Raw genomic sequence first — 24160 nt, forward strand, 5'->3', positions numbered from 1 at the left:
GCTGCCGCCGCCTCGCCTCGTCCCCTCGGCCGCGCCTCGAGTCCCTTGCGCGCGCCCTTCCCTACAAGCCAAACTACACCGCGCTTGTATTCCCTGCGTACTCCTGCCTACCCGCTTACTCTTCTGGGCCCCTCTCGTCGCCAACCCCTTCATGGCCGGCGCAGCGGGCGCCTCCACTCGGCTGCCGGCGCGCTCGAGCCTTTCGTCGCTCGCGCTCCTCGTCGCCGCCGTCGCTGGTCTCGCTCTCTTCGCACGCGGCTTCTTCCCGGTCAAGCCTCTCCTGGCAGGCTACTCGGCGTACGAAAGCTATGCCGACGAGCCTGCATTCTCCCGCTTGGCCTTTGTCGTTGTCGATGCCTTGAGAAGGTTCGTCAACGAGTCGAGCTGTCGGCGCTCGCCGTGCTTTGCCAGCACCTTCTGCGGGTTCCTGACTCTGTGCGACGGCTCGCAGCGATTTTGCGCTCGGCCCGGCGAGCCATATGGCCTTTGTTGCGTCGTGCGTGCGCGCTTTCCGTTAGATCCTCGAGACGGCACGCCTGATTCCATTGCTCAATCGGCAGCCTGATCGAGCAAGGTCGCGCTCTGCCGTACACCGCTGTTGCACAAGCGCCGACCGTCACGCTGCCGCGTCTCAAAGCGCTCACGACCGGCTCGAATCCAACTTTCCTGGACGCCATCCTCAACGTTGCCGAAGAGTCGGTCTCGAGCGCAGCTTTCGAGCACGTCGACTCCTGGGTCCGGCAACATGCACTGCAATCTAGTGACGATGCTGGCGGCGGCAAGTCTCGCAAGGTTGTCTTCGCCGGCGACGATACGTGGCTGCGCCTTTTCCCGCGCGAGTGGTTCGCGTGGCACGAAGGCGTGAGCAGCTTCTTTGTCACCGTACGACGTTCACATTGCCCACTCTATACTTGACACCATCACCTGACGAACAACGCTCACAGGACACGCAAGTCGTCGACTCGAATGTAACTCGGCAGCTCGACGCGTTGCTCGCCCCGGCAACCGCTCAACCTGAATCTGGCTCGCCGCCGAGCGAGTGGGACGTGATGATTCTGCATTACCTCGGTCTCGATCACGTCGGTCACCTCGGCGGACCCGAAAGGTCCGCCTGCTTTCGCACTATGCTTGGGTGAGAAGACCTCGCTGACAGCTTTCCAAACGCAGCCCGCTCATGCCGCCCAAACAGCGCGAGATGGATAAAGTAGTCAAGCGTATTTACGAGCGCTTGGAACAGCGCGATTTCGAGGACGGCGAGCGGAGCTTGCTTGTTCTCGTGGGCGACCACGGCATGACCGAGGTGCGCCTAATGCTGCTGGTTGAACGTCATGACATCCTTGACACTGTTTTACGCACAGGGCGGTAATCACGGCGGGTCAACCGAGGCTGAGACGTCGGCAGTGAGCGTTCTCTCCTGTATCCGTCCCCTGTATCCCGTGAACTCATGGGCTCGACTGCAGGCATTGCTACTAGCGGCTCCGTCACTCTCGCTATCCACCTCAATGTCTCGGCCCCGTCACGACAGCTCTTATAAGCACTTCGAGGTGGTCCAACAGATCGACATCGTGCCGACCTTGAGCGCCCTGTTCGACCTGGGGATTCCCCGGTGCGCTGCCCGTACTCGTGCGCACTCTGCTTTTGTATTGACAACGACCTTACAGCAATTCGATGGGCAAGCTCATCGACTCAGCCGTGCGGGCGCTGCGCCCGACGGGTGCGTGGCGAGACGCTTCCCATGCGCGCACGATTCTGATCGCTTTCGGCCGACAGCGTACACAACCTCTTTGCGAGCAAACGCTGCGCAGGTCGCGGCAGTACTTGAAGCGAGTCGGTCTGGCGACACTGAACGGATACTCGAAGTCGCCGCCGAAAGGACCGGCGAGGGCAAGCGTCCTTCGCTTGCGGACGCGTCGGACGAAGTCTTGCAAATGGTACGTGGCTAACTTGCCCCACGATGATAATTTGCGCTGACCCCTTAGATGTCGAAGTTCCTCGACATTGCCCAAACACGCCTGCTCAACGCGACGTCCTCATACCGCTTGACACCCCTTTGCGCAGGGCTGGCGCTGCTCGTCGCTACGGCTGGTGCGCTCTGTCTGCGCCTCCGGCGCCTGTGGTCCGTCGAGTCAAGCAGCTCGAAGGCAATCGCCGGTATCGCCCTCCTCGCATACCTCGGCTCGTTCTTCGCCACGAGCTTCATCGAGGAAGAGCACGAGTTCTGGTACTTCGCGACGGCCACCATTCTGGTACTCTTATCGCTGAGGTAGGCTGCCGCTTACTGGACTCGCCACTTCCGCTGACCCTCTCGCGCGCAGCCCAAGACGCAACCAGCTCGACCGCCTCCTTATCGTTGGAAGCGCCGGCACCGTCCGCTTGATGCGCAGCTGGGCACATAACGGTATGGTACTCTTCTTCTCATTCAATCTGCACGCTCTGGCTGATTCGAAGACCGTCCCCTTCGCAGGCCAAAAGAATGTCCCGAACGTGTCGCTCGGTTCTGCCGTTGCCGCTCGTCCTAACGTCTGTGCGACGCTGCTATCTCTGTCCTACCTCGTGCCGCCCATCGTTGCGCTGTTTGCCCTCGCTCGCGCCTCTCGGACGTACGCACGCGCTCGACTTCCGCCGAGGCAGCTGCTCGTCAAGGCCGGGTCTTTCGCCGTTAGTGCGACGGTCGTCGTGGCCCAAGCGGTAGTCGGCGTCGCCATGCATACGGCGACGCTACTCGGGTGCGACGCAACGTCGAGCATACTGCTGCGAGCGCTCGACAAGCTCGAGCTTGGCGCTCCGGCGCCGCTCGCTAGAACGGGCTACGGTCTCGCGGCTGCCGGGTATGCGTTGGTGCGGTACCGCTCGCGTGCAGGCGCGCAAACGGACGAGTCCTCGAGTTCGTTGCGATCTTCCGCTGCGTCTGACAACCTGTGCTGACGCCTTGTCCCGGCAGCGCTCAAGCTCGTCCACCTCTCTCTCCTCCTCATGTCTGTCACTCGCCCCGCCAACGTGCCCCTCTTCATCGGGTTGTGGCTGCAACATGCCGCCTTGACACGCCTCGCCGACCGGCCGGACGCGTCGCCTGCTCTTCTCGCTTTCCTCACGGTGGCATTCCAGAGCTGCGGTTACTTCGGGCTCGGCGGCTCGAACTCGCTAGCAACGTGCGTGAAACCCCGTTCTGAAGTCGGCGCACTCAGTTGACATCGCTTTGGACCGCAGAGTCGACCTCACGCAAGCCTACAACGGCGTCTCGTCCTACTCGCTCCCGCTCGTCTCCCTCCTCACCTACCTCTCCAACTTCTCCCTCCCTATCCTCACCGCCTGCAGCCTGCACACACTGCCTCCACCAATTCGCATGCTCGTCACGCCATACCTCACCGCATTTCATACCCTTGCGCTCGCGACTCTTGCGCTCAGCGCGACGCACTTCCGATACCACCTCTTCAGCCTGACGGTCTTTGCTCCTTCCGTGTTGTACCGCGCGGTGTGGTTCCTCCTCTTGCATCTGGGTACCAATCTCGGTCTGGCGAACGTGTTGACGGGGTGATGGGCAACTAAGGCTGTACAAAGGGCGTGCATAGCAGTACTTTCGCACTCGCTCAATGACGAGGTATAAACGATGCTGTGTGAGACGGAGCTTGCTATTCGGAGCAAGCTTTCGACTGCGCTGCATCTAGCTACTCAGTGCTCTCCCGCCTTTCCCTCCGGCCGCCTCGCCTTCCACTCTCCTTTCCGCTCCACCTCCCTCAGTAGCTCCGCAACCTCCCTCCTGAGCCTTTCTTCGCCCTCCCTCCTCCTCTCTTCCGCAGCAAGGCCGCCTTCGTCCCCCTCACCGTTGTCCCAGACCCTCCGCCGCCCAAGCATCCCAAAGTTCTTGGTGCTTGGAATGCGGAGCGCCTCCCGCTCGGGCACAAATCCGCATCTTAGCGCAAGGTGCGCGAGATACAGCTGGTACGCGGCGTACCGCCCGCCAGTGATAGTTGCGCCGGGGTCTTTGGATGCCGAGGGGGAGAAGGTCGAGGGCGTCGGGGCGTAGAAGGGCGTCAGAAGAGGATAGGTCGTTGCAGATGCGTCCGCCGAGTCGACAGGCGATGTCGGCGCGGAAGGAAGCGAAGCGAGGTATGCAGCCGGGATCGAGTACGTCTGCCGCTCGAAGCGCCCCGACAGCTCGTGCAGACAGCACGGGATGTTGAGGAACGCGACGCGCTCGCCCGGGGTGCAAGCGGCGAGGAGCGCGAGCCACGGCGTGAGCTCGTCGGCGTGGTTGCCGATGAGGAACGAGTCGCGCGGGAATGGCCATTCGGGATCTGGTGCCGCTGCGTTGCTGGACGGCTCGCTTGCGCTTGACGAAGAGGCGGAGGAGACGGATGCGAGGTGAGCGGCGATGAGAGCGGGAGGGCTGATGGACTCGACACGCAGGTCGGGTCGAGGTGAAGTGTAGCCCGCCCACGACTTGCGCTCGCGCAGATCGAAGCCGTAACCTCGGTAGCCCTCCGCGTTGAGGATGAAGACGCTGAGAGAGCAGCGCGTCAGCCTTTGGCCTACTATGAGGGCTGCAAAGCGACTGACAGGAGGCCATTTCCGCAGCCGACGTCGACAAACCCGCCTGGCGGCTGACCTCCTGTGTCAGGATACATGTGTCGCCAGACGATGATGAGCCACGCCGCTATGGCGACGTCCTCAAAGACGTGCTTGGCGGCATCGGTCGACTCGCGCCAGTTGTGCAGCATCCACCTGAACGTGATGCGCGGGGATTGAGCGGCGATGTCAGCGCTGTGTTGCGAGGCCTCAGCGCCTGCGCTGAGCGTCATCCTAAGGGAGAGGGTCAACGCACGTGTACTTGGTCTTGAGCTCTTGATACAGGTCTTGCACTTCTTCCTTGCCCGCCAGGAGGTCATGGTGGACGCGCTTCTGCCACCCGACGGCCTGACCCTTGCACAGCTTGGCGGCATACTTGACAAGCATGAGACCCGTACGATACAGGCGATCTGAGGGCGGCAGCGGCGCGACGACCGGTTGAGAAGGTAAAGGCAGGAGGTCGAGCCGGAGGGAAGGAGAGGGACTCGCGGAAGTCGGAGGGAAGTAGCGAAAGGCGAGAGCGGCGACTTGCGGATGGTAGTACGGTATGCGACCCCCTGGAACCTCCTGCCGCAGCTGATCGAGGTCGGGAAGGAGCAAGACGAGGCCCTCGCCGTCCTGGTCGGGCTCTTCCTCGTCGCCGATTGCCGCGTTGAACGACAGGCACTCCTGCTCCATAGCCCAATCGATGGAAGGCCGGCTTGGGAGGAGCCTTCGCCGAACTCGGCGCGTGCAGCGGTAGCCAGGGAGCGACAGCGGAGGCGAGAGAGGCTGCTCGTCGTCCTGGAGGATGTCGCCGCGAAGGATGGTCGAGCTGCTGAGTTCTGGCTGGAAGACGAGGTCGAGGAGTGCGGCGTGGAAGTGCTCGCGGGTGCACTCGACGTCGTGCGCGACGCAGGGAATCCACTGCGCGGAAGAGAGAGACTCGGACGAGGCGAGGCGCGGCAGCGGCGAGGGTGCGTCCGCGGGGAGCGCTGTTGGCTGTGGTCCCTTGATGTCCTTCATCCTGACGTGCACTCTGCCCCTCTGGCGAGTCTTATCGCTGAAGAGGAGAGGCGACAGTCGCGTGCGCTTCCGCCTCTTCGCCTCGAAGTCGTGGCGCGCAACGACACAACCCGCGTCTGCGGACTCAGCGACTCGCTAGACACGCGCACAGCACACTTCAGACTCTGACCCGGGCGCTTCGTACCCCGACCGAGCTCTTGCACGCGTCCCTCGACCCCCGTCCGGCTTCATCTCCTGTCGGCTACTCCACGCGTCACTCCGCTCGCCAGGCCTCGAGACTGCGCGCAGCACGCTTTCTTCGTCTGACAAGCTCGACCGTCGCTCGCCATGGCGCGCAAGAAGGTTCCCGTCAAGCCGCCCGTCCCGTCCGCCGCCGACCGCAAGGGCGTCAACGCGACGATTCGCGACCTCCCGCCCGAGATTCTCCTCTCCATCGTCGAGTATGTCGAGCACATCTCGCTGCGGGAGCGCCACGGCCTCGCCGGGGTCGACGTGGTCGACAATCTCGATGGTGGGGCCGCCGGCAACGCGCTCCTTGCCATGATGGGCGGGCTCTTCGGCATGGGCGGCGGCGGTGCAGCGGCAGGCGCGGGTGCGGGTGCAGGTGCGGGCGCAGGCGTCGGAGGAGCTGCAAACGCCGGAGCAGCCGCAGGTGCGAACGCCGTGCCGCCGGCATTCACCTTTGGCGCAGGTCTCGGAGCAGGCCGCGCTGCGAACGCTGCCGGTCCCGCTTCCGCTGCCCCAGCTGCTCCAGCTGCCGCCGACGACGATACCGACGACGACATGCCGCCTCTCGAGCGTAGGTTTCATGCGCCCTGTTCATCGCCCTTAACCCAGCACTCATACTTGCGCCATTCTGCAGCCATTCCGGGAACAGCGCCCGCTGCATCCGCCTCGACTGCTCGTGCCAGTGCTTCCACATCGAGCGCTGCGGCTCCTGCGTCGAACTCGCACAGTGTCAATGCCAACAACTCGCGTCTCATCGACGACGACGACGACGACGACATGCCGCCTCTCGAGTCGATTGACGACGCGACTCCTGCGTTCTCCGCTCCCGCCTCTACTCCGGCTTCCACCGTGCCGTCCGGCCCCTTCTCGTTCCTCTCTGCCTTCACCAGCTCGGCCTCGACCGCCTCGCGCTCGTCGACTGTGCCCGCTCCTTCTTCGACGAGGCGCAATGCGAACGCGGCAGACGAAGACGACGACATGCCGCCCCTCGAGTCCATCGACGGTCCGCCTGCGCCAACGGCCTCGTCCTCGTCCGCGTCGCGCACCAACGGCCGCACGCCCGCTGCGACCGACTCGGACGACGACATGCCGCCGCTCGAGCCGATCGATGGCCTGCCGTCCGGCGCAGCAGCCGCCTCGACCTCAGCCTCGACGTCGACCTCGAGGCCGCGCGCTGCGGCCGACGACGACATGCCCCCGCTCGAGCCGATCGACGACGGGACCGACTGGGGACATGTGATCCGCACGGGGCGCGAGGCGTCGCGGAACATCCTCGACGACCTGCTTGGACCGGGCGCGGGCGAGATGCTCGGACTCGGGAGGCCGGGTCAGGAGGACGAGGACGAGGATGATGACGACGAGGAGGACTGGGATGATGAGGACGAGGACGGTGGAGCGGTTGACGACGATGAGGACGAGGAGGTGTGTTCTCACAGGTGAACCTGAGCGATTCGGAGGCCTGACCACCCCACCCTCCCTTCCGCCTTCCCCGCTGTCTGCAGGATGACTACGATGACGGTTACGGCGACAGCGAGGAGGACGACGACGACGCAAATCCGGTCACGTACCCGGACGGCCTACCCATCGACCCGCTACTGCCGCTCCTCTTCATCAACCGCCCCTTCCTGCACGCGACCCGCAAGGTCCTCTACCGCGTCATGTCGGTTCCAACGCCATACGTTGCGAGTCTGCTCCGCCGCACGCTCGAGAGCGAGGTTCCTGCAGGCTGGGTCGAGGGCGACGAGGCTGGTTCGATCGACGCCGTGGCGAAGAAGAACTACATCGCCGACCTCGTGCGCACGCTGCACATACTCACCGAGGGCGACGTCAGTCTTGGACGCGGCGGAGGAGAGCACTTCATCGCGCTCATCAAGGCGTGCCGCTACCTCGAGGACCTCGTTATTCGTCCCATGTTCCTCAAAAGCGCGACGTACGTCCTCCTTCTCGGTGTTTGACAAATTTGCGCTCGCTGACTGGATTACAATGACAGCAAGCCGCTGCTCGAAGCGCTCGCCGGTCTGCACCGCCTCAAGTCGATCGACATCACGTCGTCGACGGACCCGTCCAAGCCGTTCAAGGTGACGACGCCCCGCCTGTACACGCTCATGCACGAGTCGTGGACCGAGCTCGAGACGCTCGTCGTCACGAACCTCAAGCCCGCCGAGGAGGGCCCGTATGCCGAGGAAGAGGAAATGTGGGACCTGGTCGAGGTGGCCGAGGACGCCGAGTGGTTCAGGGAGCAGGAGGAGCGCGAGGCCAAGAAGAAGAGGGAGGAGGAGGGCAAAGAAGAGGGCGAGTCCATGGCCGCCGCTAAGGCGGAGGAGTCGAAGGTCGTGGTCGAGAAAATCGACGGCACGGACGGTGACAAGCCGAAGCGCGCGGGCCTCAAGACGCTCGCGCTGCTGGGCTTCAACGTCACCGGTAGTGAGATGGACCTCATCCTCCAGGACGTGCGTCTATTCCTGTCTCTTCGTCGAGCACTCGCTGACTCGAGTCGTGTGCAGTCGGCGCAAACGCTCGAGACGCTCCAGCTTGCCCGCCCGGGCTACCTCTACAGCCGCTTCGAGCTCGCATCGACGCTTCTCTCGTTCGGCCACAAGCTCACGACGCTGGACCTCACCCTCCCCGCGGCCTGGGATCCTGTGCCGAAGCTCACCGCGGGCATCCCGGGACCGGCATTTCCCCCTCGACCGAAGGACTACATCGTCGGCAAGCCCAAGTCTGAGCATCTCCGAAAGATCGCGACGTACACCTACCCACTCGACGCATGCATGTCGTACCTCCCGAACTTGAAAAAGCTGCGCTTCGAGGGCCCGTATGCGTCAACGAGCATCTTCAGCTTCTTGCCGCCTACGCTCACCCAGTAAGTCTCATGCCCAGCGCATAGCGGAGCATCGCTGAAGCTGGAGCTTTCGCGCAGCCTCGCGTACGGGTCGTGCCCGGACATCCAGCCGCAGCCGCTTGCCAAGCTGCTTAACAAAACCGTCACGCGCACCAAGCAAGTCACCCTCGCCGAGTGCGTCTCCTTTCCCCTCTTATCACTCGCACTTTGCTCACAGCCCGGTTCTCCACGCAGCGGCTCCAAGACGTCGAAGTCGTTCAAGACGAAGGTCGCTCGCGGTCTGACCTGCCTCACGGTCCTCGTGCGTGTCTATCCCTGGCAATTTGCGTGAGCTCCTCTGATCCCTTTTGGCCCCCGCAGAAGGACGACCTGAGCTGGTCGGACGCCGACATCAGCGCCATCGACAAGGCCACCCTGAACAGGGGCATGTGCATGCACCTGTCATCGGATGGGACGACGGTCGGCGGCGGCTTCCTTCCCCTCCTTGGTGGTCTCGGCACGCTCGGCGGCCTCGGCGGGATGCGCGGCAACGCCGGCAACGCAGCGGATGGTGCGGCAGCGGCCGCAGGTGGTGCTGCTGGCGCGCGCAACCCCGCGCCTGCGGCTGCCGCGCCTCCGCCTCCGCCTCCTGTTGCGCGCACCGCAACCGCCGGCCCGCCCGCGCCCGTCGCCGCTCCGCACCCTGCGCCAGCGCCCGCTGCCCCTGCTCCCGCCGTGCCGGCGGCGGCTGCGGCGCCCGCCGCCGCTCGTCCCGCTGCTGCGGCTCCTGCCGCTGCGAATGCCAACGGTGCAAACGCGCGTCCGGCAGCGGCGAGGACGGGGGGCTTTGGCGGGCTTTCTGGGCTCGCGGGCATGTGGGCTAGTCGTCGTTAGTGCATCGAGGAGGGTCGGAGCCGTGTAGCTTGTTGTGTACGATCTTCGCCTGCCGTTCGCAATCGCATAGATAGTCACTCTCGTCGAATTTCGCCTCTACGAAGATACCCCACAGCTTGACGGCCAGCGGAGAGACGGACCAACTCCAACTGACGCTCTTTCACGTCCAACTCACTTCATGTCGGCAACGGCCGAGCGTGCGCTGCGCAAGCTCGTGCGCGAGTACCAGGACCACAACAGCTCGACCGTGGCCGAGCTCGAGGCTGTGCCCACCCCGCTCGCCTTCTCTCGCTTCGTCGCTGCCAACCGTCCCGTCGTGATACGCGACGCAGGGAGGGAGACGCAGGTGCCTGCTCTCGAGCGATGGACGGACGAGTACCTCGTCGACAAGCTTGCTGAGCGAGAGCTCGAGGTCTCTGTCACTCCAGAAGGGCGAGTGTGCCAATGCGTCTTTGCTTGCTGCTGGTTCTGACTGGCTCGCTCTGCAGCAACGCCGATGCTATCGTCGACGGCGTCTTTGTTGAGCCCGCAAGTATGTCGCGACTCTCCCTCCTCTCGTCGGAACCGCTTCCTCAACTTCTTCCCGCAGACGTTCAAATGAGACTGTCCCAACTACTCGAAAAGCTGCGTGAAGAGCAGGATAAGCCTGTATCAACCGCGCCGGTGTACTACGTTCAGACGCAGAATGGCAACCTCGATGCCGAGTACCTGGCTCTGCTCGATGATGTTGGGCGAGATGGCCCGTCATTCGCGCGAAAGGTGTTTGGTGTGTGCGGATGTGCATAACACATTCAAGTCTTCTACTGACGCATCAGGTGCATGCGCACAGGGGAGCCCCCGGACGTGGCGAATGTGTGGATCGGCGGGCGGAGGAGCAAGACTTCGCTGCACAAGGGTAAGGCTTGTGCCCTGCTTCCAAGCGAGCCACCATGAACCTGACCTCGCTGTCCCTCATCACCTCTGCAGACCCGTACGAGAATATCTACATGGTTGCTCGGGGGACAAAGACGTTCACGCTTCTCCCGCCGACTGAGGCCTACTGCCTGCACGGTGCGTCCTCCTTCCATCCAGCCTTGTCCTCTCCAACCAGACCACTCTTTCACCCGCAGAGCGGATGTTCCCGCACGCAACATGCACCTTCGACCCCTCGACTGCCTCCTTTACCGTTTCTCGAACAACTCCGCCGCTCTCGCTTCCCTGGATCCCCGTCAATCCTCTCTTGCCCGATCTCGCGTCCCATCCGCGCTACGCACTCGCGCGACCGCTGCGCGTCACGCTGCACGAGGGCGACATGCTCTACCTCCCAGCCTTGTGGTTCCACTTTGTCGAGCAAGACGTCGGGTTCGGGCCCGGCGGGCGAGGGACGAGGGCGGCGATCGCGGTCAATTGGTGGTACGACATGAAGCACGACGGGCTGCTGTGGGCGACGTTCGGGATGATCAGAAGGTTGACCCTCGCGGTCGATGGGCGGGAGGAGGACGATGGCGAGGAATAGATGGTGAATCAGCTCGCTATTACGATGCAAGCTGATTGCAAGGATGACCAACGCGAGCAAGGGGCAGAGCCAAGGCAGAGACTAGGCGGCAGCGCCCGCAAACCGTGAATCGCCACTACTTGATGCCCGTCGTCTTCTGTCGGTCGTCTGTACCTCTGCAAGCTTTATGCCATGGCCACTGGTGGCCCGCCTGCGTCGCTCATCGCGCTCGAGGCCGATGCCGCTTCCGCCTCCGCGCCGTCTCGTCCGTACACCAGCGCCTGGCAGTTCCTCCAGCAGGCGCTCAGCTACCCGATAGTGTGCGACATACGCTCCCTCACCTTGTGTGACGATGGAATGTCTAGCTCTGCGTCTTGTCCCCGAAGTCAGTCGACTCGTTCGCCCTCCGTCAACGAGGTGCAGCGTTGCGTTCCGCTCGAGTCGCTCGCACCGATGAACGACTACCTCGACCGGCTCATGCGTGCAACTGGCCAGGAATACGACGCGCGAGACCGAGAAGGGCCGCGCGCCGCGCCTATACGCTTGCCTGCTCCGCTCATCCCCCAAGAGACCGTCCTCGATGACCTCGCGACTCTCGAGCTCCTTTACTCGACGGAGGAGAATCTCGTCATCGCGCTCAGCAAAGCGCTGAACTCCCGAGTCGCCATCATGCTTACGAACACACTCGACAAACGCGTTGTGCTGCAGGCATTGGGCGACCGCATGAGCATCGCTGTCCTCGGCGCGAGCGGCGTCGACCATGCGCTTCCGCGTATAACGATCGTGGTGAAACCGAAGTGGATTTTGTCCGCGGAGGACTTCGCCAACATCGCCGCGGTCATCGGCAAGGGCCAGGTTGCTTTCGTCTGGCCCACGGTTGAGAGTGCGTTTCCAGCGGTGAGAAGAGGTTCGTGAGCTGATACTGCTCTTCGAATTACAGCAGCCATTTGCGAAGCGCTTGATGGATCGGAAAAGAAGGAGGTCAAGCTGTCGATGAAGCCGTGGGGAGCGTACCGCGGCGAGACAAAGCTGGGAGATAGCGACAATTGGAGGGATGTATACGACTTGATCATCTTCCAGGTGTGCTCGTGCTTTCGTTGCTGTCTCCTCGATTGCAAAGCCTGACCAACCGCATGTCACAGATTCATTGCCAACTCGTCCTCGCCAAGGCCGCCGCAAGCGACACCGAGTCGCCGGACATCCTAGATCCTCTCCAGGTCGACCGCATGTGCGCGCTTCTCACCAACGGCGAGCAGTGGCTTGTCTACAGCGAGCAGGACGGCGCAGGCTGCGTTGCACCGTACGTTCTGGACGGGGCGAAGCACGCCATCGCTGCCCTGCTCACTGCGCTCTTCCTCGGCGTCATGACGGCACCGTCCGCCAAAATGACGTTGCCAAAATCGGCAGGCAGGGATGCGACGTCGACTTCGCCCACCTCATCGGAGCGCGAGCCGAAGCGGCTCAAGATGGAACAGGTCGTGCGCTTCTTGGAGGACGCGGTCCCCCGCTGTGTAAGTCCGCAAAGCAAGAAAATGGCTGCACTGCACGTTTGCGTCATGATAGGCTATGCCGGCAACGAGTCTGACGGGCTGTGCTGCATCTCACCAGCTGCAGCCTGCGCAAAAAAGCCTCCGCGTTCCGCGCGCACCCTCACCTGTTCCGAGCCCTTCATTGGAGCTTGTACAGCATGCTGCGCATCTCCGCTTCATTGCACCGACTATCCCCTCCGCTGCGTGGCAGCAAGTCGTGCTGCTACCCGGCCGGGAGTCCGACTTAGCATTACCGTTCGTTCCTTTCACTTGCGTTCCATGCGGCGCACGCGTCTCTTGATAACGCATTGCGTGTGCACACGTCCCAGAGTGCTCCTTCCTTCGCCCGATTACCCGGTTGAGATTCGGTTCCGAGCGCATGGCTGGCTGCACTTCGCAGCTTGCGACACCTTCCGATCGTTGGATGGCCAATTCTTCCTCAAATGCGTTAGCGCCGGGGCACCGGACAGCGACAAGGCAGTTCGTGAATTGACCGTCGAGTCGCGCATCTGCGAGTACCTGAAGGTGCACGCAAGTCAGTCGGCCGGCAGATTGTTCCCGCAATACGTCGGGATCTACCAATGCGGGGTTCTTGCCGGTACTCTGGCGCTTCTGACGACCCGGCTGGGCGATCCGGTGGAAGCATGCGCCGGCGGTCTTCCACTTGTGCGTGAGGTTGCTCTCACTTCTCTCGACGCTCTGCCCTGCCTGCTTGCCTGATATCCTCCAGCACTGACGTTTCCTGTTTATCCGAAGCCTCAACGCCTTCTCAGCACTTGACGAGCTCCATGCGCACGGGGTGGCGCACGGCGACATCCACCGCTCCAACTTGCGCGTGGTTCAAACCGCTTCACGCCCGCGCCTTGCGTTCGTTGATTTCGGACGAAGCATGATCAAGGCGGAAGTCACAACGGAGGGGTGGGACCGCGCAGTGGCCACAGACAAGTCCGCCTTGCGGGTCGCTTGGTCATTCCTCGAGTCGCAGCTGCTTCCGGTTCGGCGCACCCTGTCACCTGCACACTGCCGCGTCTGATACTGTCATCGAGCGTATTGGTGAAACAGACTTTACAGACTAACATCGCAAGAGGACGAGACAAACGGAAGGGTGACGAAAGACCAGAGAGAAAGAGAGGACGAGGGCAGACGAGAAGAGTAGGTGGGAGGGCCGAGAGGGGACAACGACGAGGAAGGAGAGGATCGGGAGGCTATGGATGCAAGGAAAGCGCAGGAGGAGAGAAAGGGGTGTAGAAAGTGTCTACGAGAAGGACAACTGGGAGGATGGAGTCCATGTCTGCGAGGCGCGACGATCTGTCGCTGTCGGCGAGATGAGGGAGAGGAGTGGCGGTGACGAAGGTGGGTACGCTCAGAGGGGCGGCGGCGAAAACGTCTCAGCAGATGACGCAGCCCTTGGACTTCTTCTTCTCCCGCGGTGCCGGCGCAAGGACGGCGCGGATCGCCTCGTCAAAGACGTTCTTGAGGCCTTTTTGCGTGAGCGCCGAGCATTCAAGGTACCTGTGCCGTCTCAGTGCGTCAGCCCATCTCCAGAGCAGCGCGTGTTGAGTGCGTCCGTCGGGCGTGCGCGATAAAAAGACTTACCGGACCGCACCAATCTCCCTCGCCATGGCCGCCGCCTGCTGGTACGCGATGGGGCTCATCCTCCGCTCTCGCAGCTTCTCAATCGTCTCGCGGTCCTCGCGCAGGTCGAGCTTGGTGCCGACGAGGATGATGGGGATGTTGGGCGCGTGGTGGCAGATCTCGGGGTACCACTGCGATGCGGAGGGCGACAGAACGGAGGGATTTGTCAGTTTCGCGTAGGAGCGTGTTGCGAGACGAGCACAAAGGAACGGACCTTGGTCCGGACGTTTTCGAAACTGGGCGGGCTGACGACGGAGAAGCAGATGAGGAAGACGTCGGTCTGCGGGTACGACAGCGGGCGCAGGCGGTCGTAGTCCTCCTGTCCGGCCGTGTCCCATAGCCCGAGGTTGATGGGCTTGCCGTCGACCATGACGTTGGCGGAGTAGTTGTCGAACACCGTCGGGATGTACTCGCCCTGCATCGTTGCGAGCAGCCAGGTCAGCCAGAAGGCTCTGAATCCCCCTCGAGACGCGACCGTCGAGCTGTACTCGACCTCGCACGACCGAGACAGGCAGCAAAACAAGGTCACGTACGGGGAACGCATTGGTGGTGTACGAGATGAGGAGGCACGTCTGTATCGCGTTTCGCAGCGGATCAACACGAGAGGGTCAGCACCGCCACGAGCGCGCCGCGCATCGAGAGCGAGTCAGACTGACCTTTCCAACGGCACCATCTCCGCAGACGACCGTCTTGATCGACTGCATGGCTGTGGCGGCGAGCTGCAAAGCGGCGGACGAGGTCCGGCGGGGGTGAGCGACAGAACGGCGAAGAGTCTTCCGGTAGAGAGGCCAGTTGTGCGCGGAGGGTATAGGAGCTCACAAAGAGAGGTGGAGCGGGTTCAGCGGTTCTCGGCTGGCGTGGCGAGGGCTAGAGAGCGGCGACGAGGAGGGTCGCGATGGGCGGGGGGGCGAAGAGTGCGGCGACGAGGACGAGAGGTGCGCGGGTCGACGGGGGTGCAGAGTCACACGAGTTCGAAGTCACGGCTTGCAGGCTCAGGGCGGCTCTGGTGCGCGTGATGGGACAAAGTGGACGCGCGACGAGAGGGGCGTGTCGGCGAGGGCGAGGGGAAGGCGCACGCGTCGGGACGAGCGCGGGCTGCTGAAGAGGGCAGAGGGCGGTGCAGGACACAGGACCACGCGGAAGCTTGCTCGCAGAAAAGAGCCGGCGCAGAGACGACGACTGCTGCACTCGTCGAACGCTTCCACTCTTGTCGCGTGCACTCAGCGACATTCTGCACACACCCTCGCCGCTCTCTCTTCCCATCGAAGAGACGAGCACAGCACAGACAGTGCGATCGTGCAGCGTTTTACACCGTCTCCGCGGGCGCGTCTACTGCGGCAGCTCGGCGACCTTGGACCAGAAGAGCGCCTCCGCCTCCTTCCACACGCGCTCCGGCCCGGTGCCCGCCTCGCTCGCCTGCACGGGCTTGCCCTGGCGCGGCTCGCGCTCGGCGAGCGCCTGCGGCAGCGTGAGGAGCGACGGGAGCAGGTCGTTCGAGAAGGCGTCGCTCGCCTCGCGCGGCAGGAGCGTCGGGAGGTGGTCGATCGAGACGACCGTCATCGGCGGACCCTCCTTGATGCCCGCAACGTCGACTGTCGGCTTGTCAAAGGTCGTGTTGATCGAGTAGATGGGGATGGGGTTGTTCGGGTTGGTCGTGTCGCACGAGACGTCGACGACGACGCGAAGGTTGCGCGATGCGCCCGCCGCGGCAATCGATTCAGGCGAGATGAAAGAGGGAATCTTCGACGTGAGGTAGATGCAGTTGACGAAGACGTCGGCTAGTAAAGAGCTAGATGTCAGCAGGCGCACGGGATGTACAGTAACGTAAAGCGGAAAGCGCACCCTCGAGGATTTCGTTGAACGGCCCGCCCTTGGCCGTCTCTGCCATGTCCCACTTGGCAATGTTGTCGTCCTCGAACCCAGCCGCCTTGAAGAAGTCGACCGCGCCACGGCCGCACCGCCCGAGCGCGCCAATGACGAGCGCGCGCGGCTTGCGGCCGAGCTTGGCCTCGATGGCGCTCATCTGCCCCTGGACGTACTTGATGAGCTCGCCCTCGTTCGGGTACGGCTTGATCTCGCCCAGGCGCGCCGCCTCGCCCTCGGACCCAACCTGCTTGGCGAGTGCGAGCGCGCCGACGGCGGCGCCGGCAAAGCCCGCGTGGTAGCCGAAAGCGGCGACGCGGCGGCCGCGCTCGTCCTGGAGGAACTCGAGGTCGTAGAGCATGGCGGTCGGGAGCCCGGCCTTCCAGCGGCCGAGGACCTCCTCCCACCCGCCCTGCTGCTTGTAGCAATGCGCAAACATGATGTGGGTGTGCGGAAGCGGCGAGGTGTCGTTGGGCGGGAGCTCCTTGAGCCCGATGATGGGGTCCGACAGAGGCGCATTCGGCCACGAGTTGTGCTCGGCGAGCGTGCACCCGACCCTGCGAGGCGCGAGGTGAGATTTAGCTCGAGCACTCGACACACCCGCTACAACCCCGGCCAGGACGCACTGCTCAAACTCGGCGTCGTCAAAGATGCGCTGCGGGTCGCGCTCGACCGTGATGGTGAAGCCGGCGTCGATGAGCTTCTTGGCGGTCGAGGGGGTGAGAGCCGAGCGGTGCTCGAACTCCTTGGTCTCGCAGCGGAGCCAGAGCTGTAGCCAGAGTCACGCGGAGCAGCAGTAGCAGCCGTCCAGAGATGTCGGTATCGAGATGTCGTTGAGAGAGATGAAGTCGAGCGGAGGAGGAAGGGAGAGAGTCAGGATCAGCGGGGTTCGCTCCGTGGAAGTTTTCGCGAGTCTGGCAGTCTATTCGAATGCACGCACGTTGAGGGGAGCCATGGCTGCGTTCACTGATGGAGGGAAGAGAGCGAGGCGGGCGGCGGAGTCAACCTCAGGAAAGTCGCGGCAGAGGTTGGCGTCCTGACTCTGCGCACGTGAGCCCGAGAGTGATTCTGCACAGGAGCACGCGAGCTGGCACGCCCTGTCCGAGGCTCTGCATCCGCTCGTCCGCACACTCGGAGCCTCGCCGCTGCCTCCTTCTCTTTCCGCTGGCTCTCCCCCACCTCGATCGACCCGCCCCCTCGCTCGCAATTACTGCCTCGTGCTCTTGCTCTGGCTCGTTCACTCTCTGCTCTATTCTTCGCTCGTTTGCTTGAGCTGCCATGCCGTCTCCGACGCGCGACGGCGCTGGGGACGCACTGCCCGCGGTGCCAGAGTCGCCTCTCCCGCCGCCTCCCTCGTACGCCGAAATCGCATCGCCGCTCAACCCCCAGCACGCCTTCCAATCCGTGGACGTGGGTCACCCTGCAGCAGGGACCGTCGCAGCCGACACGCTGCCCGTCCACCCGGCATTCGACCATGCGTTCGGATCCGCCCTCAACCTCCCGCGCGGCTACTTTCTCGTACGCAACGCGGCGCAGGGCAAGGCGCTCGACCTTCTCGGGCACACGTCGCACGAGGGCGCCGAAATTGGGCTGCACCCAATCAAGCGGCCGCAGCTGCGCGGGCTTTCTCTCCAGCACAAGGGCAACAATCAGCTCTTCTTCCTCTCGTGGGACGGGCACCTCGTCTCGGCTTCGGCTAGTCGCGAAATTGATGTTGAGGGTGCGTAAAATTGTACTTGCCCAGTGCAGGGAGGAACGGCTGACCGAGTTCTGGAGATTGCAGACGACCGCCTCGTCCTGACTTTTCCGCACGCCATCACTAAATACCCGTCGACGCTCTCGCACCCGCCTCCACGTTTCCGCCTCGACCCCTCGACGTCCACCCTGCACGTTGTATACTCGCACGACCCTTCCTTCACCGGGCCCGACGGCACCGACGACTGGCAAGACGACGACTACATCGTCGAGGCCGTTCCTGTCAAGCGCAAGCCGGTCGAGCCCACCCTCTGGGGCAACGCGCCGAACCAGCTCCTGAGCGGGCTCGGCAAGGGCGCGGCAACGCTCGGAGGCCGGATTGGCGGCTTCCTCGGCGGGCGGTTCTCTCAGCCCGCGTCGCCCAATCCCGCAGCACTGCACGATACAGATGCGTCCGAGGCAGACGCGAAGGAAATCGACGAGCCGGAGCTGCCGCCGCCGCCTACGCCCGACAAGGAAAAGGACGTCCCGCCCGTTCCCTCGACCTCGACGGACACGCTACCCGACCCTGCCTCTCCCGCTGAGTCGGCCGACGAACCAGCAGAAGCAAACGAGTCCGATTCAGACACCGAGCCCAGCGCGTTCCGCCCCGTGCGGATCGTGCGCCTCCCGCACGGCTGGCGCGAAAAGTTCCCGTCTGCGGCTCTGCGCACGGCGCCCAACACGTCCTTCGGCGTGACGCGGTGGCCCGCGAGCGCAAAGGAGCTGCGCAAGTGGCGCCGGCGGCAGTGGGACGTCGTCCCCGTCACGGTGCAGCCGTTGCCGGTCGACGCGGCCGAGCGCGGCGACTTTCTTATTCCTAGCCCCGGCGGGAGCGAGAGTATTCCGCGCACCAGGAGCGAAGCGAGCTACTACGACGGCGAGCGCGAGGGCGAGGACGATGCGCGCGAGTACGACGACGACGACGACGATGGCGCATTCGACCCGCGCGACTTTGATCGCGCCTTCACAGCGCTGGGCGCGTACTCGGACGAGCCCGAGCTCCCGCTCCCGCCCGTCGACTCGACGCCATTCGACCGCCGCGCGTCGGTCCCGCACGCGTTCAACTTCGCCAATCCGCGCCCGCCCGTCGGCGGTTCGCCCGGTGCTGTGTCCGACTCGCGCCCGCTGCCGCCGAGCCCGCCGCTGCCGAGCGTGCCGCTCACGCCCCCAAGGAAGGCCGCAAATGTGGCTGCGGCTGCGCAGGACGCCGAGGACATGCAGCGGACGCCTAGGCCAGACGCAGGCGAGCGAAAGAGAAGCGGGAGCGGCAGCAGGAGTGGTAGCGGGAGCGGGGCAGGCGAAGGCGACGACTCGGGGGCGCCCTCGACGACCGACTGGGCGGACGCGAGCCTGGTCGGCAGCAGCGTGATCGAGGGCATGGCGGGCGGCAGCACGCCAGCGGATTCGCAGGAGGACGCTGCAGCCAGCGAAGCGGGTGCGGAGCTTGCGGTCGCCGGCGTTGAGGGAGAGAGGGTGAAGGACGACGATGCCGACGACGCGCGGAAGGCAGGAGAGACGGAGGCAACAGCGGAGACGAATGCGGATGAGGAGCTGGAGGAGGGCGGAAACGATGTCCTCGAGACAGCAGAGCCTACGGCAATGGGCGACGCAGCGAAGTAAGGGTACCAGCCCATCCCATGTGTAGCATTTCCGCCCCCCATCGTGTAGCCTTACTGCCTCATGCGCACGCACCATGTACGAGACAGTCGCGCGACAGATTACAGGGCTATTACACAAAACTGCTAAGACGCGACGGCACACGCACAACAGAGACACAACGCTCGGCCGACGCCGCTCAAATCTCCTTCCACTCCATGCGCTTGTCCTGGATGCCGGGCGTCAGAACCTCGTACTCGCCCGCACCGTTCGAGTCGGCAAACGGGTCCGCGAACGGGTCCTCTTCGACGGCCTTGTGCTTGCCCGTGCGCTCGTCTTCTTCGCGCACGTACGCCGCGTACGATCGCGCAGGCGTCGTGCCGGAGGCGCTTGGTCCGGCGCGAACCGACTCGTCGGACGAGTAGTCGTCTTCGGACGAGTAGTCGGAGAAGTCGGAGAGAGAACCGTGTGTGTAGGTGTCTTCGGCCGAGCGAGGCTGAATGGGCGGCGGAAGGGACGAGCTGTTGGTTGGACCGTCAAGATCGGGTCAGCCTTCGAACCTGCAAAATGCAATCCAAGTGACCTGGCGCACCTGCCCGATGGTCCGAACGCGAGGTCCTGCAAGTCGGGGTGGACCTGCGGCACGCCGCTCCTGCTCGAGAGATGCCTCTCGAGCCTCTTCCGCTGGCGGCTCTGCATCTTGTCCAGCTCGCGATCCTGCATGTCAAACGCCGACAAGCGGCTGCGGATGCTCTGCGTGTCGTCGTTTACGGGACTCGTCGGCGAGAGGCCGCCCTGCTGCGCGTGGTACTCCTGCAGAGCGACGCGCTTGGCCTCCTCGACGGCTTCATCGTCCGAGTCGAGCTCGACGGGCTTGGTCATGCGGTCGTACATGTGCACAGCGGCGATAATCTGCGCGCGGGCGATGTCGCGTCAGGGTGTGCGCGAAGGACTGGCCCTCACCGCTCATCGGCAGCGCACCTGCTCGTTGGTCGAGATCAAAGCGCCAATGTAGTCGCCCTCGGCATCCTGATCGATGAGCTGAATGTAGCGGATGATCGCCTTGCGCTCATTCTTGGCCTGCTCGAGGCATTGCTGCACGCGAGCGTTGGTCGTGACCGATTCGCTCTCGCGGTTGACGTGCTGCAGCGCGTTGACCAGACTGTTGCACGATGTCATCAGTGAGAAGCTCACGCGTGAGATGACATTGAGCGCACCGCTGAGCCGCCTGCGTGCCCGATCCGACTGCGGCGTTGATCTTGGGCTTTTCCTGCGAGGGCAAGCGGCGTCAGTACCCCGTGCCAGGCGCGCGACGGAGACGCCAGAGCAGTCGCACCTGCTCAAAGTTGAACTTTGGCCTCTTCTGCCTCTGCTGTTGCCCACTCTTGGCGGCGTTGCGCTCCTGTTCCTTGCGGCGCGCCTTGTCGAGCTTCTCCTGCGCGGCGCGCTCGCGCTCCTCTTCGCGCGCACGCCGCTCAGCTGCCTTGCGCTCGGCGCGTGCGGCTTGCTCCTCCTCCCAGCGCTTCTGCTGCGCCTCGTACGCCTCAGTTGCGGCGGAGCGAGCGGCCTGCGCATTAGCATTCGTGAGAAACTCTACCGCCATGCACAGAGTTGAGATCCGGCAGCAGACGCTGCTGCCATCAATCCGAGCGGAAATTCAGACGCACCGCCTTCCCGCCGCCGCAGGTCTTGTACAGCCCAGCGACGAGCTGCATCTTCGGGTCGTCCTTGAACTGGTAGTGCCAGCTCGCGAGAACGCGCATGACCTTCTTCTTGACGTCAGGCTCAAGTTGCGGGTCGCCGGCCATGACCTTGATGCGGTCGACGAGGCGCTCGTTGGCAAAGGTGGCTGCGGGCGGGGCGGACGGTCAGTTGCTGTGAGACAGGTGAGAGAAATGGGCGAGGCGCACTCTGGAAGCGCGGACCGCAGTTCTCGACGAGCGCCTGGAGGAGCGTGAGGGCGCGCAACTGGCCATGGACGCCGCTGTACTTGAGCTGAAGGGAAGAAGGCACGAGTCGTCAGTCCAGCTTCCGCCTTGCAAAGCCCCGCCCTGCCGGCCGACACCGACGGAAGCGGTACACAAGCCAAAAAGACCGACCTTCTTGCGTATCGCGCGCGAGGCTTCGGTAGGACTGAGGTGTGCCCACGCCCCCACATCCGGTCGACCGCAAGGTCAGCGCACTCTGCCTGACAGAGCCAGTGAGGTTCATCCCCGAGCACGTGCAGGCACGCACCCGGTCGTAGGCTGCAGGTTGATGCTCTCGACGAGCTCTGCGACGCCGTCGAGGTCGTCCTCGCTGTACTTGTCGAGGCAGAGGATGTCGATCAAGGCCGAGATGGACGAGCGCGGCTTCTCGCCGAGGTTGAGCCCGCCGCTGTCTTTGAGCAGGTTGAGCACGCCTTTGCCCGCTGCGACGCCGGGACGACGACGAGCGGCGTGACGACCGGGGGACGAGGCGGGGACGGGGGAGACGAGGGAGGCGAGCGATAAGCACTTGCGAGGCAGAGAGCGAGCGGGAGACACAGTGCGCACCTCCGATCATCATCTTGGGCGAGCTTCCGAGGGGGACAAGCGGGCGAGATCGAGTGGAGTCGAGCAAAGCGATGAGGGGCCGGCGAGGGGAAGACAGGCGTCATGCAACTTCATGCATTCGAGCTGGAGGGGCAGCACAGTGTATTCGCAGAGCAGTCTAACGAGGGACAACAACAAGGTCTAACAAGCAAACACGGGACGAGAGTCGAAAGAGACTCGAATCTAGACGACCACCACCTCCTCGCACAACTTGCTCCGCTCCCGCTCCTTCTCTAGACCATCCCGCAGTCTGCACACAAGCACGACGTCAGTAAGCGCTCGAGCGAGCGGCGAGCATGGACAAGCAGGAACGCACCTAGGCGGGCTCGTCGCCTGCCGCACAATCACGGCCCTCTGCCGCAGCGGGCCGCGGATCTTGGCGTGCCGCATCATCTCGAACTCGACGGCGAGCATGAGCAGGTGCCGGTGGTTCGAGATGTACCGCGGGAGGAGGGCCGGGGCGGGCGGTGACGCGAGGAGAGCGTCCGCGTCGGCGTCCGCGGCGAGCGGTGTATCGGCAGCGCCCGATACCTGGGCCGGCGAGAAGGGGTCCTGCAGCACAGGCGCAGGGGAGAGCGGCGGGATGTCGGCCGTCGGCGATGTAGGCGACCGAGCGTCTCCGCCGAGCGCCTCGCTCGTCGCGCCGCCTTTCTCACCGCCTAACCCGCCGCCGCGCTGCAGGCCGCGCAAGCTCGCCGGCTCAAGCGCGACGGCCGACGCTTCGACTTCGTCAACGACGGTGTGCGCGGCGACGGGCGCGGCTGGGAAATCCGCCGGAGGAGGAGAAGGCTGGCGCCGCGAGCGCGAGAGCGTGAGGCGGTACCCGCGCGCCTCGTCCGCCGCGTGCGAAGGCTCGGCGGCGAGGACGCGACGACGCTCGGCGGGTCCCCAACCGGGCGGGAGGTGCGAGAGGTCGGCGCCTTGCGTGCACGAGGGAGAAGGTGTGGACGACGCGAGATAGGCGTCTGCGCCTGGAAGGCGCGGAAGGAGGTCGGGCAAGGTGAGGTTGGGCAGGCGCGACAGTGTGCGCAGAGACTTGGTGAGGAGCGAGGGTCGGCTGGGTGAAGAAGCGGGCGACGAACGGGGAGGCGATACGGGAGGCGAGGCGGGAATGGTTGTCTGAACGATATCCGGCAGCTCGAGCTCGACGGCTACTTCTGACGAGGTAGGCGCAGCTGGAGAAGGCAACCAGTGCCCTCGACGACGAGAAGCGCCGTACGAGAAGGTTGGAGACGAGGAAGGCGAAAGGAGCGGGTCGGACGTTGCCGCCTTCGAGATGGACGATTTGCGCTGCAAGAGCGAGCCGAAGGAGGTCGGCGTGACGGGAGAAAACGACCTCGGCGAGTAGTCGGTCGTGCTGAGCGTGCAGGCATCGTCGGCGCCGTCGTCCTCGTCGTCCGACTCGAACAACTTGGAGCGGCTGCTCGAGGGCGACAGCGCCGGCACCAGCGAGCTCACACTGGACGTTGCCGAGCTCAGATCCTCTTCGTCGTCCTCGCTGCTGCCCGTCGAGGCCGTCCGCGCGGGTTCCGTCACTCGGAAGGTCGACCGCGCGGTTGGCGCGCTGAGCCGACCGGTGGTGCCTCCCTCTATCTGAGCCTCGGCATCGCCGTCGCAGCAGCAGCAGTACGCATCCGAGTCTCTAGGCGGTGATTGGAGACGGTAGCGCCGGCGCGAGAGGGAGCGTGGCTTTGCGTCGGCGGCGAGGGTGCGGCCCTCGGCGTTGGAATTGACGTCGGCTGGCGGCTGAGGTGGCGCAGGTCGGGTGCGGCAGCGGCGGCGGGCGCGGCGGTCGTCTGCGTCCAACGTCGACGATGGCATGTCGAGGGCGCGGCCCTTGCCCTTGGGGGACGAGGGCGAGAAGAGCGAGACGGGCGGGTGACCCGATGCGAGCGAAGGAGACGACGGAGGGTGCGAGGGTGCGGTCCAAGGCGGGGCGGCGGTGTGCCGCATGGTGAGCAGGGGGGAGTCTTATCTGCGGCGGTGCACTCTGTCCGTGCAGGAGGGTGCGGACGGTGCGAAGGGGAGCGAGAGGAGCGGCCGTCCCCTCTCTTGGAGCCAGTCGCACCGCGCACAGCGTGGTATCCCCCGCGCGGCCCCCAGAGTCGCGCTCAGCCGACGCTCGCACTGCGATCCGCTCGACTGGACGAGAACACCTGCAAGTAGTAACAGCGCACCGCCTGCGTCCGCAGGCGCGGTCGGAACTTCCGTGGCCCTAACGTTCGTCCGAGCCGATAAG

At 64.3% G+C, this 24160-nt stretch overlaps 10 protein-coding genes across 10 annotated transcripts; 5 read left to right on the forward strand and 5 right to left on the reverse strand.

The window, feature by feature from the left end:
- Positions 1 to 151: 151 nt before the first annotated feature.
- On the forward strand, positions 152 to 3535 carry LAS21 (mannose-ethanolamine phosphotransferase LAS21; the record flags this gene model as incomplete). Its single annotated transcript, XM_076651623.1, has 14 exons — positions 152 to 366; positions 452 to 496; positions 561 to 882; positions 945 to 1105; positions 1168 to 1300; positions 1359 to 1400; positions 1461 to 1606; positions 1662 to 1714; positions 1771 to 1931; positions 1989 to 2263; positions 2316 to 2398; positions 2465 to 2884; positions 2942 to 3149; positions 3208 to 3535. 14 exons carry the CDS (start codon positions 152 to 154, stop codon positions 3533 to 3535), a joined length of 2592 nt encoding a protein of 863 aa, XP_076502821.1.
- A 134-nt stretch (positions 3536 to 3669) lies between these two features.
- Positions 3670 to 5571, reverse strand: TRM44 (tRNA (uracil) methyltransferase; the record flags this gene model as incomplete). The annotated part of the gene is made up of 3 exons (XM_076651624.1): positions 3670 to 4501; positions 4558 to 4761; positions 4823 to 5571. 3 exons carry the CDS (start codon positions 5569 to 5571, stop codon positions 3670 to 3672), a joined length of 1785 nt encoding a protein of 594 aa, XP_076502822.1.
- A 327-nt stretch (positions 5572 to 5898) lies between these two features.
- On the forward strand, positions 5899 to 9514 carry JCM10292_007351 (uncharacterized protein; the record flags this gene model as incomplete). Its single annotated transcript, XM_076651625.1, has 8 exons — positions 5899 to 6370; positions 6434 to 7221; positions 7302 to 7729; positions 7790 to 8249; positions 8304 to 8662; positions 8720 to 8815; positions 8876 to 8942; positions 9002 to 9514. The coding sequence occupies 8 exons, from the start codon at positions 5899 to 5901 to the stop codon at positions 9512 to 9514; spliced, it is 3183 nt and encodes a 1060-aa protein (XP_076502823.1).
- Positions 9515 to 9692: 178 nt separating this feature from the next.
- Positions 9693 to 11009, forward strand: JCM10292_007352 (cupin-like domain-containing protein; the record flags this gene model as incomplete). The annotated part of the gene is made up of 6 exons (XM_076651626.1): positions 9693 to 9946; positions 10003 to 10046; positions 10104 to 10280; positions 10344 to 10409; positions 10481 to 10564; positions 10624 to 11009. 6 exons carry the CDS (start codon positions 9693 to 9695, stop codon positions 11007 to 11009), a joined length of 1011 nt encoding a protein of 336 aa, XP_076502824.1.
- A 171-nt stretch (positions 11010 to 11180) lies between these two features.
- Positions 11181 to 12879, forward strand: JCM10292_007353 (uncharacterized protein; the record flags this gene model as incomplete). Its single annotated transcript, XM_076651627.1, has 5 exons — positions 11181 to 11308; positions 11375 to 11871; positions 11929 to 12068; positions 12131 to 12499; positions 12847 to 12879. The coding sequence occupies 5 exons, from the start codon at positions 11181 to 11183 to the stop codon at positions 12877 to 12879; spliced, it is 1167 nt and encodes a 388-aa protein (XP_076502825.1).
- Positions 12880 to 13905: 1026 nt separating this feature from the next.
- Positions 13906 to 14856, reverse strand: JCM10292_007354 (Ras-related protein Rac1-like; the record flags this gene model as incomplete). Its single annotated transcript, XM_076651628.1, has 5 exons — positions 13906 to 14029; positions 14114 to 14283; positions 14367 to 14567; positions 14686 to 14724; positions 14809 to 14856. The coding sequence occupies 5 exons, from the start codon at positions 14854 to 14856 to the stop codon at positions 13906 to 13908; spliced, it is 582 nt and encodes a 193-aa protein (XP_076502826.1).
- A 625-nt stretch (positions 14857 to 15481) lies between these two features.
- On the reverse strand, positions 15482 to 16970 carry LYS1 (saccharopine dehydrogenase (NAD+, L-lysine-forming); the record flags this gene model as incomplete). Its single annotated transcript, XM_076651629.1, has 4 exons — positions 15482 to 15930; positions 15995 to 16572; positions 16642 to 16784; positions 16956 to 16970. The coding sequence occupies 4 exons, from the start codon at positions 16968 to 16970 to the stop codon at positions 15482 to 15484; spliced, it is 1185 nt and encodes a 394-aa protein (XP_076502827.1).
- A 323-nt stretch (positions 16971 to 17293) lies between these two features.
- Positions 17294 to 19372, forward strand: JCM10292_007356 (uncharacterized protein; the record flags this gene model as incomplete). The annotated part of the gene is made up of 2 exons (XM_076651630.1): positions 17294 to 17735; positions 17799 to 19372. 2 exons carry the CDS (start codon positions 17294 to 17296, stop codon positions 19370 to 19372), a joined length of 2016 nt encoding a protein of 671 aa, XP_076502828.1.
- Positions 19373 to 19547: 175 nt separating this feature from the next.
- Positions 19548 to 21895, reverse strand: LSB5 (Lsb5p; the record flags this gene model as incomplete). Its single annotated transcript, XM_076651631.1, has 10 exons — positions 19548 to 19869; positions 19941 to 20260; positions 20330 to 20510; positions 20566 to 20618; positions 20685 to 20915; positions 21016 to 21197; positions 21259 to 21343; positions 21448 to 21481; positions 21584 to 21758; positions 21883 to 21895. The coding sequence occupies 10 exons, from the start codon at positions 21893 to 21895 to the stop codon at positions 19548 to 19550; spliced, it is 1596 nt and encodes a 531-aa protein (XP_076502829.1).
- A 209-nt stretch (positions 21896 to 22104) lies between these two features.
- Positions 22105 to 23874, reverse strand: JCM10292_007358 (uncharacterized protein; the record flags this gene model as incomplete). Its single annotated transcript, XM_076651632.1, has 2 exons — positions 22105 to 22171; positions 22238 to 23874. 2 exons carry the CDS (start codon positions 23872 to 23874, stop codon positions 22105 to 22107), a joined length of 1704 nt encoding a protein of 567 aa, XP_076502830.1.
- Between the last annotated feature and the right edge of the window lie 286 nt (positions 23875 to 24160).

The sequence above is a fragment of the Rhodotorula paludigena genome (assembly GCF_050403205.1).
Source record: "Rhodotorula paludigena JCM10292 DNA, Rt_paludigena_JCM10292v1_ctg54, whole genome shotgun sequence".
Classification (NCBI taxonomy): domain Eukaryota; kingdom Fungi; phylum Basidiomycota; class Microbotryomycetes; order Sporidiobolales; family Sporidiobolaceae; genus Rhodotorula; species Rhodotorula paludigena.